This window comes from Garra rufa, chromosome 12 (assembly GCF_049309525.1).
Source record: "Garra rufa chromosome 12, GarRuf1.0, whole genome shotgun sequence".
Classification (NCBI taxonomy): Eukaryota; Metazoa; Chordata; class Actinopteri; order Cypriniformes; family Cyprinidae; genus Garra; species Garra rufa.
Genome location: NC_133372.1, coordinates 18,340,509 through 18,362,145, shown reverse-complemented (window position 1 = coordinate 18,362,145; position 21,637 = coordinate 18,340,509). Strand labels below are relative to the sequence as shown.

The 21,637-nt window shown below is 41.3% G+C and overlaps 1 protein-coding gene across 1 annotated transcript in view; it reads left to right on the top strand.

Annotated features, from left to right (window-relative positions):
• Positions 1-21,637, top strand: part of LOC141346629 (centrosomal protein of 95 kDa-like) — a 79,834-nt gene that overhangs the window by 43,887 nt on the left and 14,310 nt on the right. The window contains exon 9 of the mRNA XM_073851560.1: positions 9,703-9,849. Coding sequence (XP_073707661.1) covers positions 9,703-9,849 — 147 coding nt within the window. The remainder of the gene's footprint in view (positions 1-9,702; positions 9,850-21,637) is intronic.

Below are 21,637 nucleotides of genomic sequence, written 5' to 3'. Positions count from 1 at the left end.
ATGAATATAAACGAATAATAAATTTATTACAGAAAAAAAGAGGATCAATTAATGGATAAGACTTTAGGATGCATAAAATGTTTCTTGCAGGGCTATTTAATTTGAAGTAGGCTACTTTATGTAATATTTATTCAGGATAAACTTTTGAATGCTGTCTACATTGCGCACAGACATTCGCATATACAGCATTGCCTATTGTTAATATATAACTTAATATTGCATTAATTTCTATAACAATTAATATAATCATTTCTTAACTCAAAATAAAAAATATTAACAAACCTATCTCTGATAATCCTGGGTTATGGTCACGCAGGTTTGTTTATGCATTAAACATAAGGATGTCGTTACCTCGACAAAATGATCTTGTGGCCACGACATAATATGACGTTCCCAGGAATTAATATCTCATGGCAATGACAAAAAGTAATATGACGTTCCTACGAATTCATTTGTGTGGCCACGACAAACATAAGTGAACCGAAGGTGTCCCCTCCAGGTTACCGTACCTTTTAGTTTGCAGCAATGTTTTCAGCCTGCTCCAGTCCAGTGCTTTACATGACTGCCCCCTACTGATCATGTCTTTCCTATGTCATTGTATTTTCCGTGTTCCCTTGGAATACACCGGCGTCACGCGAGACCACTTTACTTCCCGCGCGCATTTTAAATGGCCAGATCTGTAGGTCAGCCAGACGTCCCTCTTGGCATGGGGCAGCTGGTCAATCACTTTACTGTTCAATCACTTTACTGTTCATTGTCGCCCTTGTCCTCTTCTTCCTCTCTCTTCAAGCAGCTTCTCAACATGCAAGGCATGTTGTCTGATTTTCTCCAGTTTGACCAATAAAAATCTTCAACCTTCCCCCTTTGAGACTTATTAAGTCTCACCTTTTCATGTCTTTACTTAGAGTGCAGCTTCATAATTCGGTATCACTATCTGGTGACTAAGGTAGGTCACAATGCTTTATTACCAATGACCAGATTATGGAAAAGCACTCTGGCGGTGCTGCAGGACCAAAACTTTTCTCCTCCACATATACTTGACTTCAGGGAAGAAGTAAAAAGATCCTGTCTCTCTAATCCTTATACTATTAAAAGTTCTTTCATGACACAATTTTACATGTCTGCATCATTCTCTGTCTTTGTCTTTCCTTCTCACATTCTCTGTCTTTGTCTTCTCTTCTTGCATTCTCTTTCATTGTCTGTTCCAAGTTTCATTCTTTTCCCACTTCCTCATTTCCATTTGTTGGCCTACATCTGCTCCAATGTATCTTGATAATTTCATTAGCAATTCTATTGATAAATCCATCTTCACCAGGGTGACTCTTTGCAAGCCGTTGCAATGGTCTTTCCTTCGTTGGCAAGGGAGGATCGTTGCTAGCACGCCCTGAACCCTCACTTCATGCAGTGTAGGGTTGTTGACGCTGGTTGTAGATTTTAAGGTGGGAGATTTGGATCCAGGTGTCACTCTGCAACCATGTTGCTGCTGTAAGATTCTCCTTTGAGATAATACGTGCTCACTCGCTGGTGAGGCAAACCTTTCCCTGGCCTTTATGGAACTGCTGTTGCCTGTAAATGGAGATCTTCAGAGATTTTTGTTAGTGATATCATTGCATGCTCATTTTCCATCTGGCCAGTCATCATTATTTGTGTGACCTGTGGAAACTTCATGTGGGTTAAGGGCTGTCCTGGCCCCTGGGCTCTCATATTCATTGCTATCAATATAATGAGCTGGGTTAATACCCCCTTTTATACTAAAGATTGTGATTTATATTACATTAATTGCATTGTTACTAGTTTTGATTAATTTCCAATTTATTCTCAACAATTTCGCAAATTCAGTTTTCACTTTGTTATACAACTATCATTGTCCTACTACCATTGGATACTTTCTTAGGCCTATCTTGCTCAGTAGCATAGGCCTTTCAACCTGGAAAACACTCAACCCACTTTATTAATGTTAACAGTTACAAAAACAATATTTTTCATTTTGACACAGAATCAGCTCTATCATGATAGGCTGAAAAGAAAGTTAGCTGTGGGGTGGACAGAGCAAGCTTTACTTGCTTTGCCTTCCCACGTAATACGCTGCGCATGTGTGGCATTGATTTTCTTTCCTTGCCACAACAATAACCTAGGTGCTGACCAGGAAACTTGACCAAATTCATCCATGGTCATTATTTTACTGGGCATAATTTGCCCTGTGGGCCCACATTTCAATATTTGCATACAGCTGTTTTGGCAAAATAGTTGATATGCTCCAGTGTCTCGTCAGACAGATCTTTCGCTCTACATCACACCATTGCTCACCATCATTCATACTTGTTCACATCCATTCATACACCCCCCTATTTGGCTAAAACCAATTCTTATTTTTGTGCAACCTCAGCACATCGTGAACTGAATGATTTTTCACATTTTGTCTACTTTAAAATGTTGTTATATAATTTTGTTATTGCTCATGAGCTTCTTTGAAAAGAGCATAAGAGATCTCTGCATAATCTAGGATCCATGGATATCAACATTTCTATCTCATTTCCCCCAGTATTGATAGCCTTTGTGATTTTCATGATTTTGGAACTTTGTAGTTATTATTATTTTATTTATTGTTTTTCAATCTAGCCCCAAAATGTCCCTTAAACAAAATGGAGTGACCAACTTTTTATTTTATCAGCCCTATTTTTCCTATTAGACATCTTGTCTGGCCCCGTTTTTTTTTTTCCATATAAGCTCAGCATTGTTATCGATAATTAAGTTGTATATTTCCCTAGCAGGTTAATGAAATACCCCTCTCTATGCCAAATCCAGCTCCATTTTTATCTGATTGGTGAGTCTTGCACCCACTTCTGTCTATCAAAATTCCTTTTTCTTTAAGACATAAGGCTGGACTGGTACCTAATGAAAAGCAGATTAAGAATGTTAGTTAAGACACAGAATTCAAAGAACTGCTGTGAGACCAGTGTACAACCAATATTAAGTTATTAAATTAATTAACCAAATTTGAAGCAGTCTCTATAGTGATCTTTAGATATGCAGCAACTGTGCATGTGATGGAAGTTCTTCTGTGTAGATCATCAGTCAGTTAGCTGTTGTACTGGGTCGCAGTCTGTGATGGCCTGATGTTGGGTTGTATGGTCTCTGTTGTTTCTCCTCAGTCTGGCTTTTGCTTGATCCTGCCAGAGTTTTGCATTTCCGGATGTTCTCTTCATCCTCAGGAAAAGTCTCAAGTGAAAGATTCACCTTTTCCTGCTATAAGTCAGCCTTTCTCCATACAGGAGTGTGCGTTCCTCTTTCAGGAGGGGGGTTGAAAGTCCATCAGCCCCTCCCTTTTCTTCTTTCTGCAGCCTTGTCTTTGCTTCTTCATCACAGTGTTAGACAGTCTCCAGTTCTTTGCTTCCCTTTGTCAAGGCATTGTTCCAGAAGTCATCTGAAATTTGAACACTCAAGAGACTGCATTAATCAAATTGGATCTTAGTAAATAGTTCCCTTATTCTATTTTAGTAAAGCAAGTTCTTCATTGCGAAAATAGCAAGCAGTTTCTTCTTTGCAAAATGCAGAAAATAGCTACCTCTATCTATATAATAAACAAAAATAATCCTTCTTTCTACAACAGCAAGGCATGCGTTGTAAATTAAAGATTTACATCCTAATTTTTCTTTTACATTCACATAGATTGTTCAGAATAATCTAGTAATGCTGAATTAATTTTTCCCAACCAACATATATTAATCTCCAAGTTACTTTTCTATTGCAAAATGTCTATGGTTTTTAAATCAGATTTCTAGTAACTTGGTCACCCAATCTTGTTCTTATTCAACATTGCAGTACACAAGTTATCTTTTAGATACCCCAAATCTCTGGAACCATTTAATGGATTAACTTCCATACTGTCTCCCAGGGATAACGAGATACAAATTTTAGCCATCTCAGATATAAAATATTAAGTTCTTAAGCACGTGCAATCTTATTTATTCATCTATTAAGATACATCATTAAATAATAAATCTTATTTTAATTAATCTCTTACTATAATACTTTGCAAAGTCTACTTCTATTATAATTTTTAAACCAACATTTTCTTTATTTATTATTATCTATTAGTCCCTATTATTAAGGCTCTCTCTGCAATCCGACCACACTAGTGTTGGTCCAGAAGGGGTACGCACATCTGGTTCCCCCTTTTATGGATTTTTTTATTTTTCAGTAAGTTCTCTCCTTCTTTTTTGAAGAGTGCTAACACTTCTATTTCTCTTTCTCTTTTTTCTTCTCTTTTCTTTTGTTTTTGACCCATACCTGTGGTTTTATAATTTTTATCAAAGTTTCCATTTCCTCACACAGTGCCAAATTGGAAGTCCCACCTGTAGGCCATTGTGTCACCATCTTCTTTGTTCTCTTCTGCCATTTTTTTTAGAGAGTTTATTTATAAGTTCTTTACCCAAGGGATACTTTGAACTCAAAAGGTCTTCGGGTGTTGCTGCCATAATTGTTTGGTACAGAAAGCCTTTATCTTTTAATTGCTTCCCACTCAAGACTCAAATTTACAAATGTTTTCCCTTTTAAATATATTTATGAAAATGTTAAATAATCAATTCACCATAGATTCTCTGAATGATGATTTAAACAGTTTATATTTAAATAATACCAAACGGCAATATCAGCAACTTTTTCTTGATACAAAATTTTACCTCTCAGCCTTTTTAACCCTCCCTAAATAATTTTAAACAAGTAATATTCATACCAATCCCTTTATTCTCGTGTCCCTTTATCATCAACAGGGCTCATGCACACTCAGACTTTAAATAATGTCCCTTTAATAATAGGGCTCTTATATATTTAAACTATGTCCCTTTATTTTACAGGGCTCACTTACTTTTCTCAAGCGAAACACTAACTACGTTCTCTCTGTGTAACACAGGAGGGTCACGCAGTCACCGTTCACAAGATACAGAGTTTATTATCTCACACAGCTGCAATCCCTCAGACCTTACAATCACGCAGACACAGACCTTAACACACACGCACACACACACACACACACACACACACACACACACACACAGACTACTCTACACTCCTCTTGAGTGACCTGTCAGTTCTACTCGCTCTTTCACTGAAACTTTTCTTCAAACAGTAAAAAAGCAGTACCCTGCAGGATTTTTTGCCTACCCGTGCAGCCCTCTGTAACTTCCCAACTCCTCTACAGAGCGGTATCCATAGGACTTTATTTGCCTATCCGTGCAGACCTCTATAAAAGAGCGGTATCCATAGGACTTTATTTGCCTATCCGTGCAGACCTCTATAAAAGAGCGGTATCCATAGGACTTTCTTTGTTTTCACTTTACTTTATCTGCTTCACATTTATTGCTATCCTCAAGGCCCACTTAACAATAAACACAGATCTTATTCAACTCTTAAATACACTTAAAAACACAACTTAATATTCCCTGATACACTTCCTCAACACAAGGATCAACCTGGCAAGTTTGCACTCTGTCTCATTGATTCACTTCCTCTACACAATGAAGGCAACCCTCACAGGATTTTGGTGCCTACCTATAGTAGGTCTTTAGCCTAGGACTTCCAGCGCTTCTCTTTCTGCTCTTTATCACATAACATAAACTGTCACCAATTGAGTCGTCCTGTCATTAACTCTTGCACTACACATCATGGACTTCATTCCCCACAAGCCACTGCACTAATCACTGCATTCACCTGCTCCCTGTTTCTCACTGCACTGATCACTGCTCACACCTGCAGCTCATTCACACACACACACACCTGCAGCTCATCACACGGACAGCTTATATGCCACTCACACACACAGCTTCTTTGCGAAGTCTTATCGTTCCTCATGGTCGTAATTCCGAGCGTTTCTTCCCGTGTTTGTTTTCCCGTGTGTGTGATTCCTGGACTCCCTCCCGTGTTTGATTCTCGCTGCCAGCCCCGACCTTTCTGCATGTTTTTTGACTACGATTTCTGCCTGCCCCTTTGTGTTTGTTTGCCTGAATAAAATGCTGCAAATGGATCCGCACGTCTCAGTCCGTCCTTGTGACAGATATTTTAGAGCATTTATTAATCTTTTTTAATGTTAGTTAATAAAAATATTCATATTCATGTTAATTCACACATGGTACATTAACTAATGTTAACAGATACTTTAAATTTTAATGTATTTGTATATTGTGAACTTAATATTAATTAACATTAATAAATGCTGTATCATTATTGGTAATGTTAACTAATATAGTTCATGTTATTAAATTAAACTGTTTTGTAAAGTGTTACCAAAGTTTTATATATTGTTCTCTGTGTGGACTTTGCATCTTTAGTGAGATTCCAATCTGAAGGGAGCAAACATGTTCAGTTCGAAGAGCACTGCGAACTACATAGGGAATAGGGGAATATCAATACATCACTTCACAGGAAGTGAAAAGGGAAAATCACTTTGCGCACAGCGCCACCAGTTAGAACTAACGATGGAGCAGAGCCGTTAGAGGAGTTTTTTAAAGGCTCTGCAATGGAGCGGTTGCAATAAATGTTATTACTATAAATCTGCAGGACCTGAAGGATTTTTTCGGAAGAACAGTGCTCAGTTTAACTGTTCAGAACAAACAAGAGACTCGTGAACAACCATCACTAAACAAAAAAAACAATCGTAGATCATCCAGGTAACCACACACAGTAATAAAAACTAAGGTTTCTCAAACTTTTGCAGGGGGTTATTTTAATAATTTCAGCTATTATTTTGTATTGTGGACTATATGTAAACATCTTTGATGTAAAATATCTTACTCAGAACAGTACTAAATAAAAAATAACATGCATTTTGTATGATCTCTCTTATTTTGTTAAAATTATTCACTTTTCACAGATTCTACAAGGGATTCCCAAACTTTCGCATACCACTGTAAATCACTTGTTTCTTGCATCTCCCGATCAGGCTTTCAGACAGGGTTAATAGTCTCAGTATGGCTTGATTCCTGTTTGAAGCCCCCTAAAAAAACACTCAGACACTCAAAATGGCAGCCGTATTGAATGAGTGAAATGCTGACAAAATTGTGGTAGGCCTTTTTTCAGCTGAAACATGATATACCAGCTTCTCCTCCCTCATCTCCCTCAATGGGGGTCCAGCGAGGGGGTTTTTGGGGTTCTCCCGGGTGGATTGGTGCTTTGCGATGCATTTGCCTGCGGAGCGCTGCCTCCCGGAGGGATCACCCTAGACTCTCGTTCAGGGCTTGCAGTGGGCATGCAGCCTCAGGGGTCTGTTCAGGCCCTCGGCTGCACTGACATACTATTGTCTTGAGTTGTTGACAGTGTTCTTGGCCCTGAGAAGGTTCCGACCTTGGGTTCAGGGCAAGCATGTGTTGGTCCGGACAAGACAACACAGCGTCGGTATTGTACATCAACCACCATGATGGTGTCCACCCAGTTCGCATGTCACAACTAACTGCCATCTCTTACTTGGAATCAGCACAAACTCAGGTCTCTACATGCCACCTACAGTTCGAAAGAGCTCTATCGTGTAGCCAGTGTGCTCTCACTGCAGACTTTGCTTTGGGGCAAAGGGATATTACCCCCTGATGATCCAGCTGTTTTGGAGTTACGGTCAGGCTCAGATAATTCTGCCTGCCTTGCTGGTATCCACCCACTGCCAGTTTTGGTACGGTCTGACCGAGGTACCTCAGCACAGATACACTGGCACACAGCCGGCCCAGGCCTCATAGCACAAACTCTGTGCAAAAAGAACAGCTCCTTCTAGTGGCTCCTTACCGGCCCACAGGACTCGGTTCTTAGAGCTGGCGCTCCTATCATCCATTCCTCAGGGGACTGGCATGGTGTAGAGCTTGCCATAACTTTCTCCCCCTTCCTCAGGGCGATTACGTCTTTAGTTCAGAAAAAGTTCAGCATTTTCTCAAAGCAGCAGAGGTGTTTGGGCTCTCAAGAGAGACCTCTAGTGTCATACATTCGACACAATGTCTCTGTTCCCTCCATCAGGGAACGAGGGTTACCATACGTAACCAAGACGTTTTTGGTTTCAGAACAGCTGAACTGAGTTTGTTCAATCCACTCCAAATAGGTTGACTCTGAGTTTATTGCACTATGAAAAGCCATGGTCAGTGGAGCTCCAAAATTATGATTCACCATGGCAACAGTACCAGACAAATAAACGTCTGAATCCTTCCGAGTCAATATGTAACTTTAATTCTTAATCACTGTTATGATTTCAAAGTTTTGAAAATTTTATGTTACCCAAAAGAAAAGAAAAACTGCTAAACAATTCAATCATGTTAAGCTTTAAGCTTAAAAGTTTCATGGTTGTAGGCTACATGACTTTACAAACATTTGACAATAAATATACATAATAAATATATAATTCAGTGTCTATTTCAATGTGCAGCAGCTTTTTCCATGTAGTCTAATGCTCTTTTCACATAATTAAATGTTCTCTAAACTGTTACATGTCTTAGAGTAATGAAATTACTACTCAACCAACAGCAAGAAGGCAAAATAATAAGTAATAAGATGAAGAGGAGATGGCTACAGTATTGGAAGAATATTGCAGAAAAAAGAATAAATGCTGCTTTTGTGTTGGTGACCAAATAAATTTAACAGCTGTTTACAGCATATATCTCAAACTACCCTTCCATCTGGCATCCTTTCATTCCATACAGTAATTAGCTTAATTTATGTGCTCAGGAAACTACACACAAATTCTCAGAAAGAGCATGAGAGCGAGGCACATTTTCTTTACCGCTCTGCATACAGCAGCCATACCAATGTGCTCTGCGTCCCCCATGTTACATAGAAAACTACCATTTAAAATGGTACAGCTTAAAGAAATATTCATGTAATTATGGCAAAATTATCCTATATATAAAAATAAATAATCCTATGTATAAAATTACATGCCGTCTTTGTCACTTTGACTGTATGATGAAAATATGTGCAATAAATGAATGCTCCTGCACTGTAAAAAAAATCTTACTTTTCTCACTTATATATAATACTCAGTATTATTGTTCTGCCAAATTATCTGCCAATGGGGTAAGAAAATGATCTTATTTCCATTGCATTAAGATTATTTTTCATATTTTAAGTAAAATGCTCTTAATTTAGACTCCAAAATACTCAGTATGAAAAACATTTTTGCAGTGTGAATGAATGAGGTATTTAAACATTGCTTGCACTTTAAAAAGGGGGAGTAGACCAAAAGAAACTTTGGGTTTATTGAAGAAAACCTGCTCCTGACCATGTTAGGTCTCTGATTCTGAGTATAAGTTACCTCTCTTTCAGAACTGGGCTTGATTTACCCTGCTTTCTCGGTATTGACAAACCTCCCATTCTGAAATGGAAAACCCAAAGTTTTCCACATTTCAGGGTTAAAATACTCAGAGTTTTGACGTAACCTACTTTCTTAATTAGGCCCCAGTTGTGAACACCGCAAACCTAAGCTGCATGTATTTTTCTGCATTTGGAAATGTTGTGAATCAGGGGTTGTTTTCTGTAGTCATTCAGAGAAATTGTTCAAATCTGCATAGACCAGTTTGACCGATTTGTAGAAAAAAAACATTCACCCAGAACACTGAACCTTTGTATGAAATGCACAAATGTCATATGCTTAAAATTATATTTTGTATTCCACATTTTACACCAAAACGCACAGGGAATACAACCATACAACTGAAATTTTGTGTGTTTATTCAGAAGCTCAAGCAGATCTTTGAAGAAGGTTTGGAACTACAGAAGGCCCATCTGAGAGAGCAGCGTGCATATACTAAAGAACTGCGTCAGGAGAATTACCGCAAATACAAAGATGAGATTGAGGCCATGGAGAACTACTACAGAGACAAGGTAAACACTATTTATTCATGTGTGCATTGACATAATGTACAGATTGTCTTTAAAATGAGACAAGGTCACATTGTTTGATAATGGACAGTTAATATTGTATCAACAGTTTATGTCACAAAGTAATTACTTTTGCAGGAAATGTAATGTTTCATAACCATGTAAGAGGAGCTTTTATGACTTTTTTTGACTGTTTAGTCAGTTCAATGCATTACAATTTAATGGTTCTTTTAACTCAACTTTCTTTTAAATGAGAACTCTATGGAGGTACGCAAAGATAATGCTTCTGAAATTAATCTAAGTCTAATATGTACCAGATTTATTAAAAGTCAATATATGCAAATCTATGATTACAACTGAAATTAGTTTTAACAAAGTATTAATATTTAAATAAAATATTACTTTTTAATTAAAGCATTAAATACTATTTTTGCGGGTATGGATTTATAAATTATTTTTTTATTACATGTCATCACCCTACCTTATGAAGTGGCTCCAATAATAGCAAAACAAAGTGTAATACTCAGTGTGGACCAAAAATCACATCTCAGGATTTTTAGGCTAAATGGTGATCTTGGTATTTTGGGCTAAGTGGTCTACATTTTTTTTTTTTCCTCATAAAGCACACCATAGATTAATGAAGTTGCATTTTTTTTTTTTTTGACCAGCTACGTTTTAAAGCTTCATATGAGACTGTTTCAAACATTTTGCTCCCTGTGGAGATTAGCAAAGCATGTTCTACTATGGGCACAGAACAAGTTTATGAGGGAAGACAGGGTGCATCTGTTGATCACTTCATTTTGGCTGTCCCAAGTTTTTGCATTTTTCTTGTTAGGACAATAGAGATTTGATAGGAAACGGGTGAGTGAGAAAGAGAGGGACAGGATCGGTGAAGGTCCATGAGGTGTGATTGGTACTTTGGACACCCAGAAAGCCCAACTGTGCCATATGCCGACAGACTCCCCACAAGGCCATCAACAGTGACAAAAAAGTTGTCGAATTGAGGGGGGATGGCTTTCTCATGTTGTAAAAATTGACAAAAAGCATCCCCTCTGTAAAACCACCATTTCCTTCAGATTGGTATTGAAATATAAAAATTATCTATGTATTTACAATCTAATAAGTTTTCCTTATTTTCAAGCGTGAATTTTGACGTACTTAAACAGAGGTGTTTTCTCAATTAGGGCAATAGGGAGACACTACCAAAGTGTGAAAGGTAGGGGATTTCTTTTTCAACCACATTCAACACATTTCAGTTACATTCAACCACAGTGTTATGCTGCCTGTCACAGTTCTACCTTTGTATGTATTCTCCAGAGTCAAGTCACATTATGTGGAGTACCGCCTCTTTTTGGGCAGTTTTGCTCTGGCTGAGGATTGTCCCGAGTGTTCTCTTAGACTTCCATATAAAGATTTTATTTATTTTTTTCGAACTTAAGGGACTGCAATGCATTCTCTATGTGTTCCAGGAGGGCTAGCACTAACATACTATCATTATCATACTTAATCTTAACTTTTGAAATGATTGGTTGAACAAACATACCTCTGTTAGCTAATTATCTTTAAGCTGAAGTCAGGACTAGTCTGTATGGCCTGAATAAAGCAGACAAGTATCTTACCAGTAAAGTTTTGATGGATGACTATTGTAATGGAGGTAAAGACGATTACACAAATAAACAAACATGTATTTGCTCTCTCTGATAGCTTTTTGCTTGAGCATTTCAGTATGGGTGTATGTCTAGCAAGTTTTATAATGGACACTCGCTGAAGAAGCGTGTTTTTATAAGAGTTTGCAGTAGTCTGTCAGATTGTTGATGCGGCGTGAAGGCAGCGGAGAGAGAGGAGGCAAAAGAAAGGCTGCAGGGCTGGCCCATTAGCTAGGCTACGGAGGCAGCCATTCAAACCATTGGACTCTGCCATTGGTCTGTTACATCCTATAATCAGCAACTTGCAAAGCCTGCACCCTGATGCTGTAAAGGTCATAGCAGGGGACTTTAATCATGCAGAATTAAAGGCAGCACTTCCTAAATTCCACCAGCATGTTAAATGCGCCACTAGGGGTGTGAACACTCTGGACAAAGTTTACTCCAGCATCAAATTGGGCTACAGGGCTAAACCACTACCACACCTGGGCCAGTCGGACCATCTGTCTATGCTTTTAATTCCATCATATGCCCCCTCAAAAGGACCGTACCTACCATCACAAAGACCGTTGCAACATGGCCGGAGGGTGCCTCCCAGCAGCTGCAGGACTGTTTTGACAGGACCAACTGGAAGGTCTTTGAGCATCAGGACCTGGAAATATTCACAGACAGTGTATTATGCTACATTAAGAACTGCATAGACACTGTCACAGTGAAAAAACGCATCCGGATATACCCCAACCAAAAACCATGGATGACCCAGAAGGTCCAGCAGCTACTTAGAGAGGAACACCGCCTTTAAGTCCAGCAACAGAGAACAATACAACACAGCCCGAGCAAACCTAAAGAGAGCCATCAGAGAGGCCAAAGCAGACTATAGGTGGAGGATTGAGGACCATTTAGGCAGCAACAACAGCCGGCAGGTGTGGCAGGGAATCCTGCACCTCACCAACTACAGGACCAACATCGGACCCGCCGAGGGTGACCTCGCGCTGGCAGAGGAGCTAAACATCTTCTTTGCCCGCTTTGAGGCCACTGCACCGGAGACAGCACAGCCCCACCAGGCCCACAGCAGCATGATCCTCTCTCTGGAGGAGCATGAGGCGAGGTGCACACTGCGGGCTGTCAACCCGAGGAAAGCGGTCGGCCCTGATGGAATCCCGGGACGAGTGTTAAAGGACTGTGCTGATCAGCTGGCTGGAATCTTTACAAAGATTTTCAACCAATCACTCGCCCAGTCCACTGTCCCACCCTGCCTAAAGTCCTCCACCATAGTCCCCTTGCCCAAAAAGCCTTGTATATCCAGCCTCAATGACTACAGACCAGTGGCACTCGCCCCAGTGGTGGTGAAGTGCTTTGAGAAACTCCGTAGACACATCATAGCAGCTCTGCCCCGTAGCCTTGACCTTTACCAGTTTGCTTACAGAGAGAACCGATCCACAGAGGATGCCATGGTCACAGCACTCCATGCTGCCCTTTTACACCTGGAGCAGCAGGGATGCTATGTGAGACTACAGCGTGGATTACAGCTCTGCATTTAACACCATCATCCCACACAAACTGGTAGTCAAGCTGGAAGACCTGGGGCTGCCACAGACCATTTGCATGTGGATCAGCAGCTTCCTCGCCGACCGCAGACAGAGAGTCAGGGTGGGCCGTCATACATCAACGGCCATAAGCCTCAGTACCGGATCACCTCAGGGCTGTGTGGTTAGTCCCCTGCTCTACTCCCTCTACACACACACGATTGCACCCTCGTCCATCACAGCAACACCATTGTGAAGTTTGCAGACGACACTACAGTGGTGGGGCTCGTCGCGGGGGGAGATGAGTCTGCTTACAGAAACGAGGTAAAGCAACTGTCGATATGGTGTACAAATAACAACCTCCTCCTTAATACATCAAAAATCAAAGAACTCATAATAGATTACAGGAGAAAGAAAACGGACATCCCACCATTAATTATCAACGTGGACTGTGTGGAGAGGGTGGCTGACTTCCGCTTCCTGGGTGTCCACATCGAAGACAACCTAGCCTGGAGTGGGAACACCGCTGAACTGCTGAAGAAGGCCCAGCAGAGACTGTACTTCCTGAGAACACTCAGGAAGAATAATATCACACAGAGACTTCTGATGTGCTTCTACCGTGCCACAGTAGAAAACATACTGTATATGTATCTGGTACCTTAGCTGTACAGTTGTTACGGACCGTGCTGGTAGACGAGACGGAAAACGTAGTATCAAATGATAAATACTTTAATTAGACTTTTCAGGAACATAAGCAGAAACATCCACACACGTATGGTAAATGAAATGACCGACAAAGGACTAGAACTCAAAGACAGACTTATAAAGGCAAACTAATCATGAGACAGGTGAAACAGATAATGATTAAACAAGGACTAAACCAAATGATCACAAACAGACGGGGGAAGACAGAGGGAGAAACCAAAACATAAACAGTGCAAAACCAAGGCAGACAAGGATACATGTAACATTACTCCCCCCTCCCGGTAGGCGCGTCCCGCGCCGTGACAATTCTACCGGGGAGGGAGGGCAGGCGCCCTGGAGGCTGATACGGGACCAGGATGACATACACAGGGAAGAGCCTCCAGGGTGGATCAGGGAGACAAGGCAGGTTAGGGGAATCAGGAGGCCATGGCCGGATCAACAGTTCACTTGTCCATGGAGGGTCAGGAGGCCATGGCCGGACAGGCAGTACACGTGGCCGTGGCGGGTCAAGAGGCCACGGCCGGACAGACAGTTCACGTGGCCTTGGTGGGTCAGGAGGCCATGGCCGGACAGACAGTCCCGGCGGCCATGGTGGGTCAGGAGGCCGCGGCCAGACAGACAGTCCCGGCGGCCATGGCGGATCAGAGGGGTAGCCCCCCCCCCCCCCCAAATTTTCTTGGGGAAATCCAGGGCGTAGCCTGCCCAGGGAACCACGGGAAAGCATGCTGGAGGTGACGCCGGCTCTGGAGGGCGCTCAGGAGGGAGCTCGGACACAGGGGGGCGCTCTGGAGGAGCGCGCTCTGGAGGAGCGGGCTCTGGAGGGCGCTCTGGAGGAGCGGGCTCTGGAGGGCGCTCTGGAGGAGCGGGCTCTGGAGGGCGCTCTGGAGGAGCGGGCTCTGGAGGGCGCTCTTGAGGAGCGGGCTCTGGACGGCTGGACGACCCCAGCGGAGATTCAGGAGGGCTGGGCGTCTCCAGCGGAGACACTGAAGGAGCTAGCTCTGGGCGAGCGGTCACTGGAGGGCGCTCTGGCGGCGCAGTTACTGGAGGGCGCTCTGGCGGCGCAGTCACTGTAGGGCGCTCTGGTGGCGCAGTCACTGGAAGGCTGGGCGGAACCAGCGGAAGTTCAAGAAGGCTGGACAGGACCAGCGGAGGATCAGGAAGGCTGGGCGGAACCAGCGTAGGCTCAGGAAGGCTGGGCGGAACCAGTGGAGGCTCAGGAAGGCTGGGCGGAACCAGCGGAGGCTCAGGAAGGCTGGGCGGAACCAGTGGAGACTTGGGAGAGAGAATAGGCGCTGTGAACTCCTGAGGAATCGCCATGTCCATCAGATCCATAATATCCTCCTTGGCCGGGAACTCAGATACGAAGGCCATCTCGGCCAGGAACTCAGGAATGGAGGCCATCTCGGCCGGAAATTCAGGAATGGTGGCCGTCTTGGCCGGGAAATCAGGAACGGCGGCCATCTTGGCCGGGAAATCAGGAACGGCGGCCATCTTGGCCGGGAAATCAGGAACAGAGGCCCTCTTAGCCGGGAACTTAGGAACAGCGGCCATCCTGGCCGGGAACTCAGGAACATCGGCCATCTTGGCCGGGAACTCAGGAACTGCAGCCATCTCAGCCTGGAACTCAGGAACAGCGGCCATCTCGGCACGGAAAACAGGAACAGCGGCCATCTCGGCCGGGAAATCAGGAACGGAGGCCATCTTGGCCGGGAAATCAGGAACAGCCGCCATCTCGGCCTGGAACTCAGAAACAGCGGCCATCTCGGCCGGGAAAACAGGAACAGAAGCCATCTTGCATGCTGACACTGGCGTAGCAGCCATCTTGCATACTGACTCAGGCGTTGCAGCCATCTTACATACTGACTCGGACGTTACAGCCATCTTGCATACTGACTCGGGCGTTGCAGCCATCTTGCATACTGACTCGGGCGTTGCAGCCATCTTACATACTGACTCGGGCGTTGCAGCCATCTTGCGTGCAGATTTGGGCGTTGCAGCCATTTTACGTGCAGACTTGGGCACTGCAGCCATCTTGCGTGCAGATTCGGGCATTGCAGCCATCTTGCGTGCAGATTTGGGCGCCGCAGCCATTTTGAGTGTAAGTGCTGGCGTAGCTGCGGCCATCTTGGGGTTAGATGCTGTTGTGGCGGTGGCCATCTTGCGTGTAGACACCGGCGTGACGGCAGCCATCTTGCGTCCAGACTTGGACGTTGCGACCAGCGGGATAGTGCTGAGGGAGACCACGGAGCTTAGGAGTGGGACAGGGCGTTCGGGACGCGGCAGATGGTCTGAGCAGTTGGCGAGGCACGTGGAGACCGCCGGCTTTGGATGAGCTGGCGCGACGCGACGTGCATCTGAGGGGACTGGACAAGGATCAGGACCAATTTCGGCAAGCTCGAAGTTAGAGCCGTTTAAAAGAAGAATGACGTTGACAAATTCTACAAACGGAAGATCATGCACAGATATATCGCTATGGAGAGTGTCCTTGTCCAGCCCCAACAGAAACATGATGCTGATTGAGGCGTCGGGCCAGCTCATCTGATGATACAGCTCGGCAAAATCAGCCACATACCTCTCCAACTCCCGACCACCCTGCCGCAAACTCCACAGCCGCTCCTCAGCACTCACTTTTAGGTCGGTCATTCTGTTACGGACCGTGCTGGTAGACGAGACGGAAAACGTAGTATCAAATGATAAATACTTTAATTAGACTTTTCAGGAACATAAGCAGAAACATCCACACACGTATGGTAAATGAAATGACCGACAAAGGACTAGAACTCAAAGACAGACTTATAAAGGCAAACTAATCATGAGACACAGGTGAAACAGATAATGATTAAACAAGGACTAAACCAAATGATCACAAACAGACGGGGGAAGACAGAGGGAGAAACCAAAACATAAACAGTGCAAAACCAAGGCAGACAAGGATACATGTAACAACACCTCACACCCTGGCCCCACCACCTGTTTGAACTGTTGCCTTCTGGCAGGCGGTACAGACAAATTAATGCAAGGACAAACAGACTCAAAAACAGTTTTTACCCAACCGCAATAACCATTCTCAATGCTGCTAAGAAATAATGTGCACAATTACTGTTACAATTAGGTTATGACTGGATTGAATGAATGATGCACTGATTGGAGAACAACTTTAAATTTCGTTGTACTTGTGACAATGACAAATAAATAAAGAAAAGGAAAAGGAAAGAAGAAGAGTGCTGTGATACTTTGTCTGGAACTGATGTTTGCGCATGAATCATTGGTATTGATCCCTTTTTCAGAATCAACCCTTGTGAAAAAAATCCAGCATTGAACTGACCCTCGTTTGTGAGGCAGTCTTGCAAAACATGATTGGCACAAACATACAGAGGACTTTTCCAATTTGTTCCATTCCATTCTACTTACAATGTAACAAGTACACTGGGTGTTATCGAAAGTGTTCCCATTTCTGGTTGACCTAATTTATGCAGCCTAAAGGCCTGTTCACACCAAGCACAATAATGTTAACTATAAATACAACAAAAACTATATTTGCACCTCCACACATGAACGATAACTGTGTGTTTTTGTTGCATTTACAAGACTTTAACTGGTAGATGTCTTCAGCATGTGCATTTCAAAGGCATCTAAACAGTGAATCAAGCGTAAACTATCTGATCTCTAATGTAGTCAATGAGTCAATGTAGTGAAAATAAAAACAATACAGACTTTTTTCTACTGTACCTTCAAAGGAGGCAGAACAATGTTGTTCAAACTAGCGCTGAATTCCTGAGGTAATTTTATGTTTTATGTTACTCTGTTTGCTATGCAATGTCTGTTTTCTTCTGTACAATGTTGCCAATTGCAAATGCACAAGCCCTTTAAATTTAAATGAAGTCTGATTAGCTGTCAGTGTTTTATCGTTCATCAGCGTTAAAAAAAATTGTTCTGAAAGTGATTCCAATGATATCGTTGCCCTGTATCGTTTCCGTTATAGTTGTGGTGTGAACTCCGCTATTCTCTTAAATTCGAAACGATTTTTAAAACTTTATCTTTATAGTTATAGTTATCGTTTTTGGTGTGAACGAACCTTAACAATCCTTTCTTTGTCCTTCAGATTTGAATTATGGAAAGGTGGTAGTGTGTAATGTGTATGCCAGGTTAAAGTCATGGGTCTTTAATGTAGATTTAAGAAGAAAAACTGCTAGAAAGACTGTTCCAGAGTTTGGTCACTAAATTGGAAAAGGCACTCAAGTGCACCTTGTGATCTCTCATTAATTCCTATTTTTTTGTAAGCAAAAATGATTTTAAAGTATTTTTTTATTATTTTAAACAAGACACAAGAATAAAAATATTAGTACATGTAAAAGATGTTTACTTGCTGTATTACAGGTTAAACTCTCTGTAGCAATTTAAAATTAGAGACAACCACAGCATTTTAATTGTGTCCAAACAAACATACTGCATGTTGTTGTTTTTTTTTTTATAAAAATCTTAGTAACAGCCAGCTTGAAAGTTTTTGGGACATACCCTAATGACAAATTAATAATATTCAGAAGAGCATCTATGACTTCTGGAAGCACCTTTTTTAGTAGCTTTTATGGTATTAGGGTTGGTTTAGATGATTTAACAAGTTTATACAATTCTTCCACTCCTATAGAAATTGTTTCTCAAAGGGAAAAATATAGTGCACTGTCTAATGCAATACTGTAACTGACAGGTACATGGTTTTAATTTCCTCTTTGATAGTATCGGTCTTGCCAGTAAAGAAATTCATAAAGCCATTACTGATGTGCTGTTAGGAAATGTCTGCACCCTGTTGATACTTTATCTTTCATTAATTTATACACGGTATCAAGTAAATGTTTTCTTCTAAAATACACAAAAAAAGTAAGCAGGTTTAGCCGTTTTTAAGGCTCTTCTGCAGGTAGAAATACTTTCCCTTCATGCAATACGAAATATATCTAGTTTTGTTTTCTTCTAGCTGCTCTCCATTTTCCAGGCTGCTCTCTCAGGACATGGATGTGCTTGCTATACTACAGTATCCGACTGTTTTTTAATCTTCTTCAAGTGTAAAGGTGCAACAAGTGCTAGAAAAAAAAGAGAGTCCATAGTTTGTTATAACATCAAGTTTTTAGTTAAATTTGCAGTTTTAGTTAAATGGAGTATACACAAGACTAGATAATGATCTAAGATGTCTTCGCCATTAACATAAATTGTATGTGATAATATTACTTGATGTACAGCTAAAGCTGAGTGAGTTGGTCTGAATTAGGTGTCAAACTTGGGTCTGTATTAAAGGTGTTTATTGTGTTTAAACTGTTTTTTCAGTGGCACGCTTAGCATTGTCTTGCATCTCTCAGACAAGAGTGTGTCTGCTAGGCCTGCACGATTAATCACTTGTAAACCGAAATCGCGATTTGAAAGGGTGCAATTTTCAAATTGCAAGAGCTGCGATTATTTCGATTGATTATCAAATGTGGTAACAAGCATATAAGTAGTTTTTGACGGGTTGCTTCATGTGCATATTACGTCTTCATGCTTATATTACGTTTGATGCAGAGTTTAACCAATGGGGGGCATTTTAACACTGCATGTAGAGACATGCACAGGACGTATTTTTCAGTCCCGCTCCTGCAGAAATATGTTATCTCGTTCTGTTCCCGCCCACAACATTCATGTTTTGTCCCACTCCTGCACGCAAAAGCCTGCATAAAAGTAACCTATATAGATTTTTTTGAGTACATCAATTGAATTTACATGAAACAGTTCTGTAACATCTCGTAAGTTTCACAAGACCCCAGTTATAGGCTAAGCATCAACATTCACAAACCACTGTTATTCTTAACAGAAAAGCAAACATGAGCTACTGCGTGCATCCATGGCAGAATGCAAGCAGAAAAAGCTCCTTTAAAGCTGACATCTCAGTTCATACGCGATCTAATTCAGCACTGTGCAAGAATTTTTGAGCAGTGAGTGGAATCCAACTTAAACACCTCTGATGACTGCCTATCCTTGTGCTTACTAATCATAGTTGTAAGTTGTATACTAGTTGTTCTTGCTGCTTTTGTGCAATAGATGAATAACAATGTTTTGTTTTTTAAATATTTTATGTTTAGATATTTCTATTTTGCGGGAGTCCCGCGAATCATTTTATTTTCCAGCACTCGCCCATCAAGTTTTGTCCCACGCCGCATTCGGTTGCGTCCCGCGGTCCCGCTGTACTCCCGTAGGAGTGCAGGTCTCTACTGCTTGTACTGAGCAAATAACGTTAATGCCATTTGAAAAAGATGAGCGGGAGCAGCGGCTCAACTTCCCAACAAAGTGTCTCTTAATGTAGGCTATTGTCAGTGTTTTACTGATGTAAAATTGTTTACAGTGTGTTTGGATTCCTAAAAGTTTAAGATTTTATATATAATTGTCAATTTAATTTTATTTAAGATACTGTAGTTATTTTCTTAATTTGTCATGACAACTGACAACTTTATTTAAAAAATGACAACAATGTTTAAGAGGTTTTAAATAAACAGTAGCACAGTGTAGCATACTTTGTGATTATGCTTGGTCTTTCTTTGGTGCTGTTAAAACCACCATATCAAACCTGTAGCTATTTAATGAAATAGTAGTAAATTGCATTTTAAATCGCAAATCACAATTTTGATCAGAAAAATCGCAATTAGATTTTTTTCTCCAAATCGTGCAGCCCTAGTGTCAACCACAAAGAAAGCAGATAATAAAAAAAGGAAAGGAAAGATTATCTGAGCCCTCTTCCATGGTTTGTATGATGCAGTCTAAACTTCAGATTGTTTTTGTTAATTTTTGTTACCACAATGGCTAACAAAATATGTGAAGCTAAGTAACGATTTTTTTACTGCTATTATTTCTTCACTCTGTTTCCAGTGTTTTTCAATCTTTCTGTCTTTTTCTTCTGACTGTTCTTTGGTTACAACACAGGGATTGCTGGATGTAAATAGTAGTGGTAGTGGTTTGAGAGTACGTAATAACCTATATAAGCAGTTGATGACTGTTATACTAGTTAAGCTAAAAGGGATGTCAAGTTTGACTATATTGCTGATGTATATATTGCTATATTGTCACACGTTTTGTTCGGTTAGTACTGTAAATCATAGCAATGATTCACGCATATTTAGCTGATTTACTCACATATTTTTTTTTAACTCGTGTTATACATGGACATTTGGTCCTCTTACTTAGACAAACAAAACTTTTCTTCGATTGTGAATGCATTATGTAGAGAAAACGAGCAAAGTACACTCCTAATACAGCACAGTACAGTTGACCGGAAATGACTTAGCTGGCTTGTCTAAACAAGAAAGTAATCCATGCATATGGTCAATTACTGCCTCAATTCGGCATGGAGGTGATCAGTCTGTGGAACTGCTGAGGTGGTATGGAAGCCCAGGTTTCTTTGACAGTGGCCTTCAGCTCATCTGCATTTTTTTGATCTCTTGTTTCTCATTTTCCTCTTGACAATACCCCATATATTCTGTATGGGGTTCAGGTCTGGTGAGTTTGCTGGCCAGTCAAGCACACCAGCACCATGGTCATTTAACCAACTTTTGGTGCTTTTGGCAGTGTGGGCAGGTGCCAAATCCTGCTGGGAAATGAAATTAACATTTTCAAAAAACTGGTCATCAGAAGGAAACATGAAGTGTTCTAAAATTTCTTGGTAAACAAGTGCAGTGACTTTTTTTTTTTGGTTTTCAAAAAACACAGTGGACCAACACCAGCAGATGACATTCCACAGACTGTGGAAACTTAACACTGGACTTTAAGCAACTTGCGCTATGAGCTTCTTCACACTTCCTCCAAATTCTAGGACCTTGGTTTTTCAAATGAAATACAAAACTTGCTCTGACTTTGGACCACTGGGCAACAGTCCATTTCTTCTCTTTAGCCCAGGTAAGACGC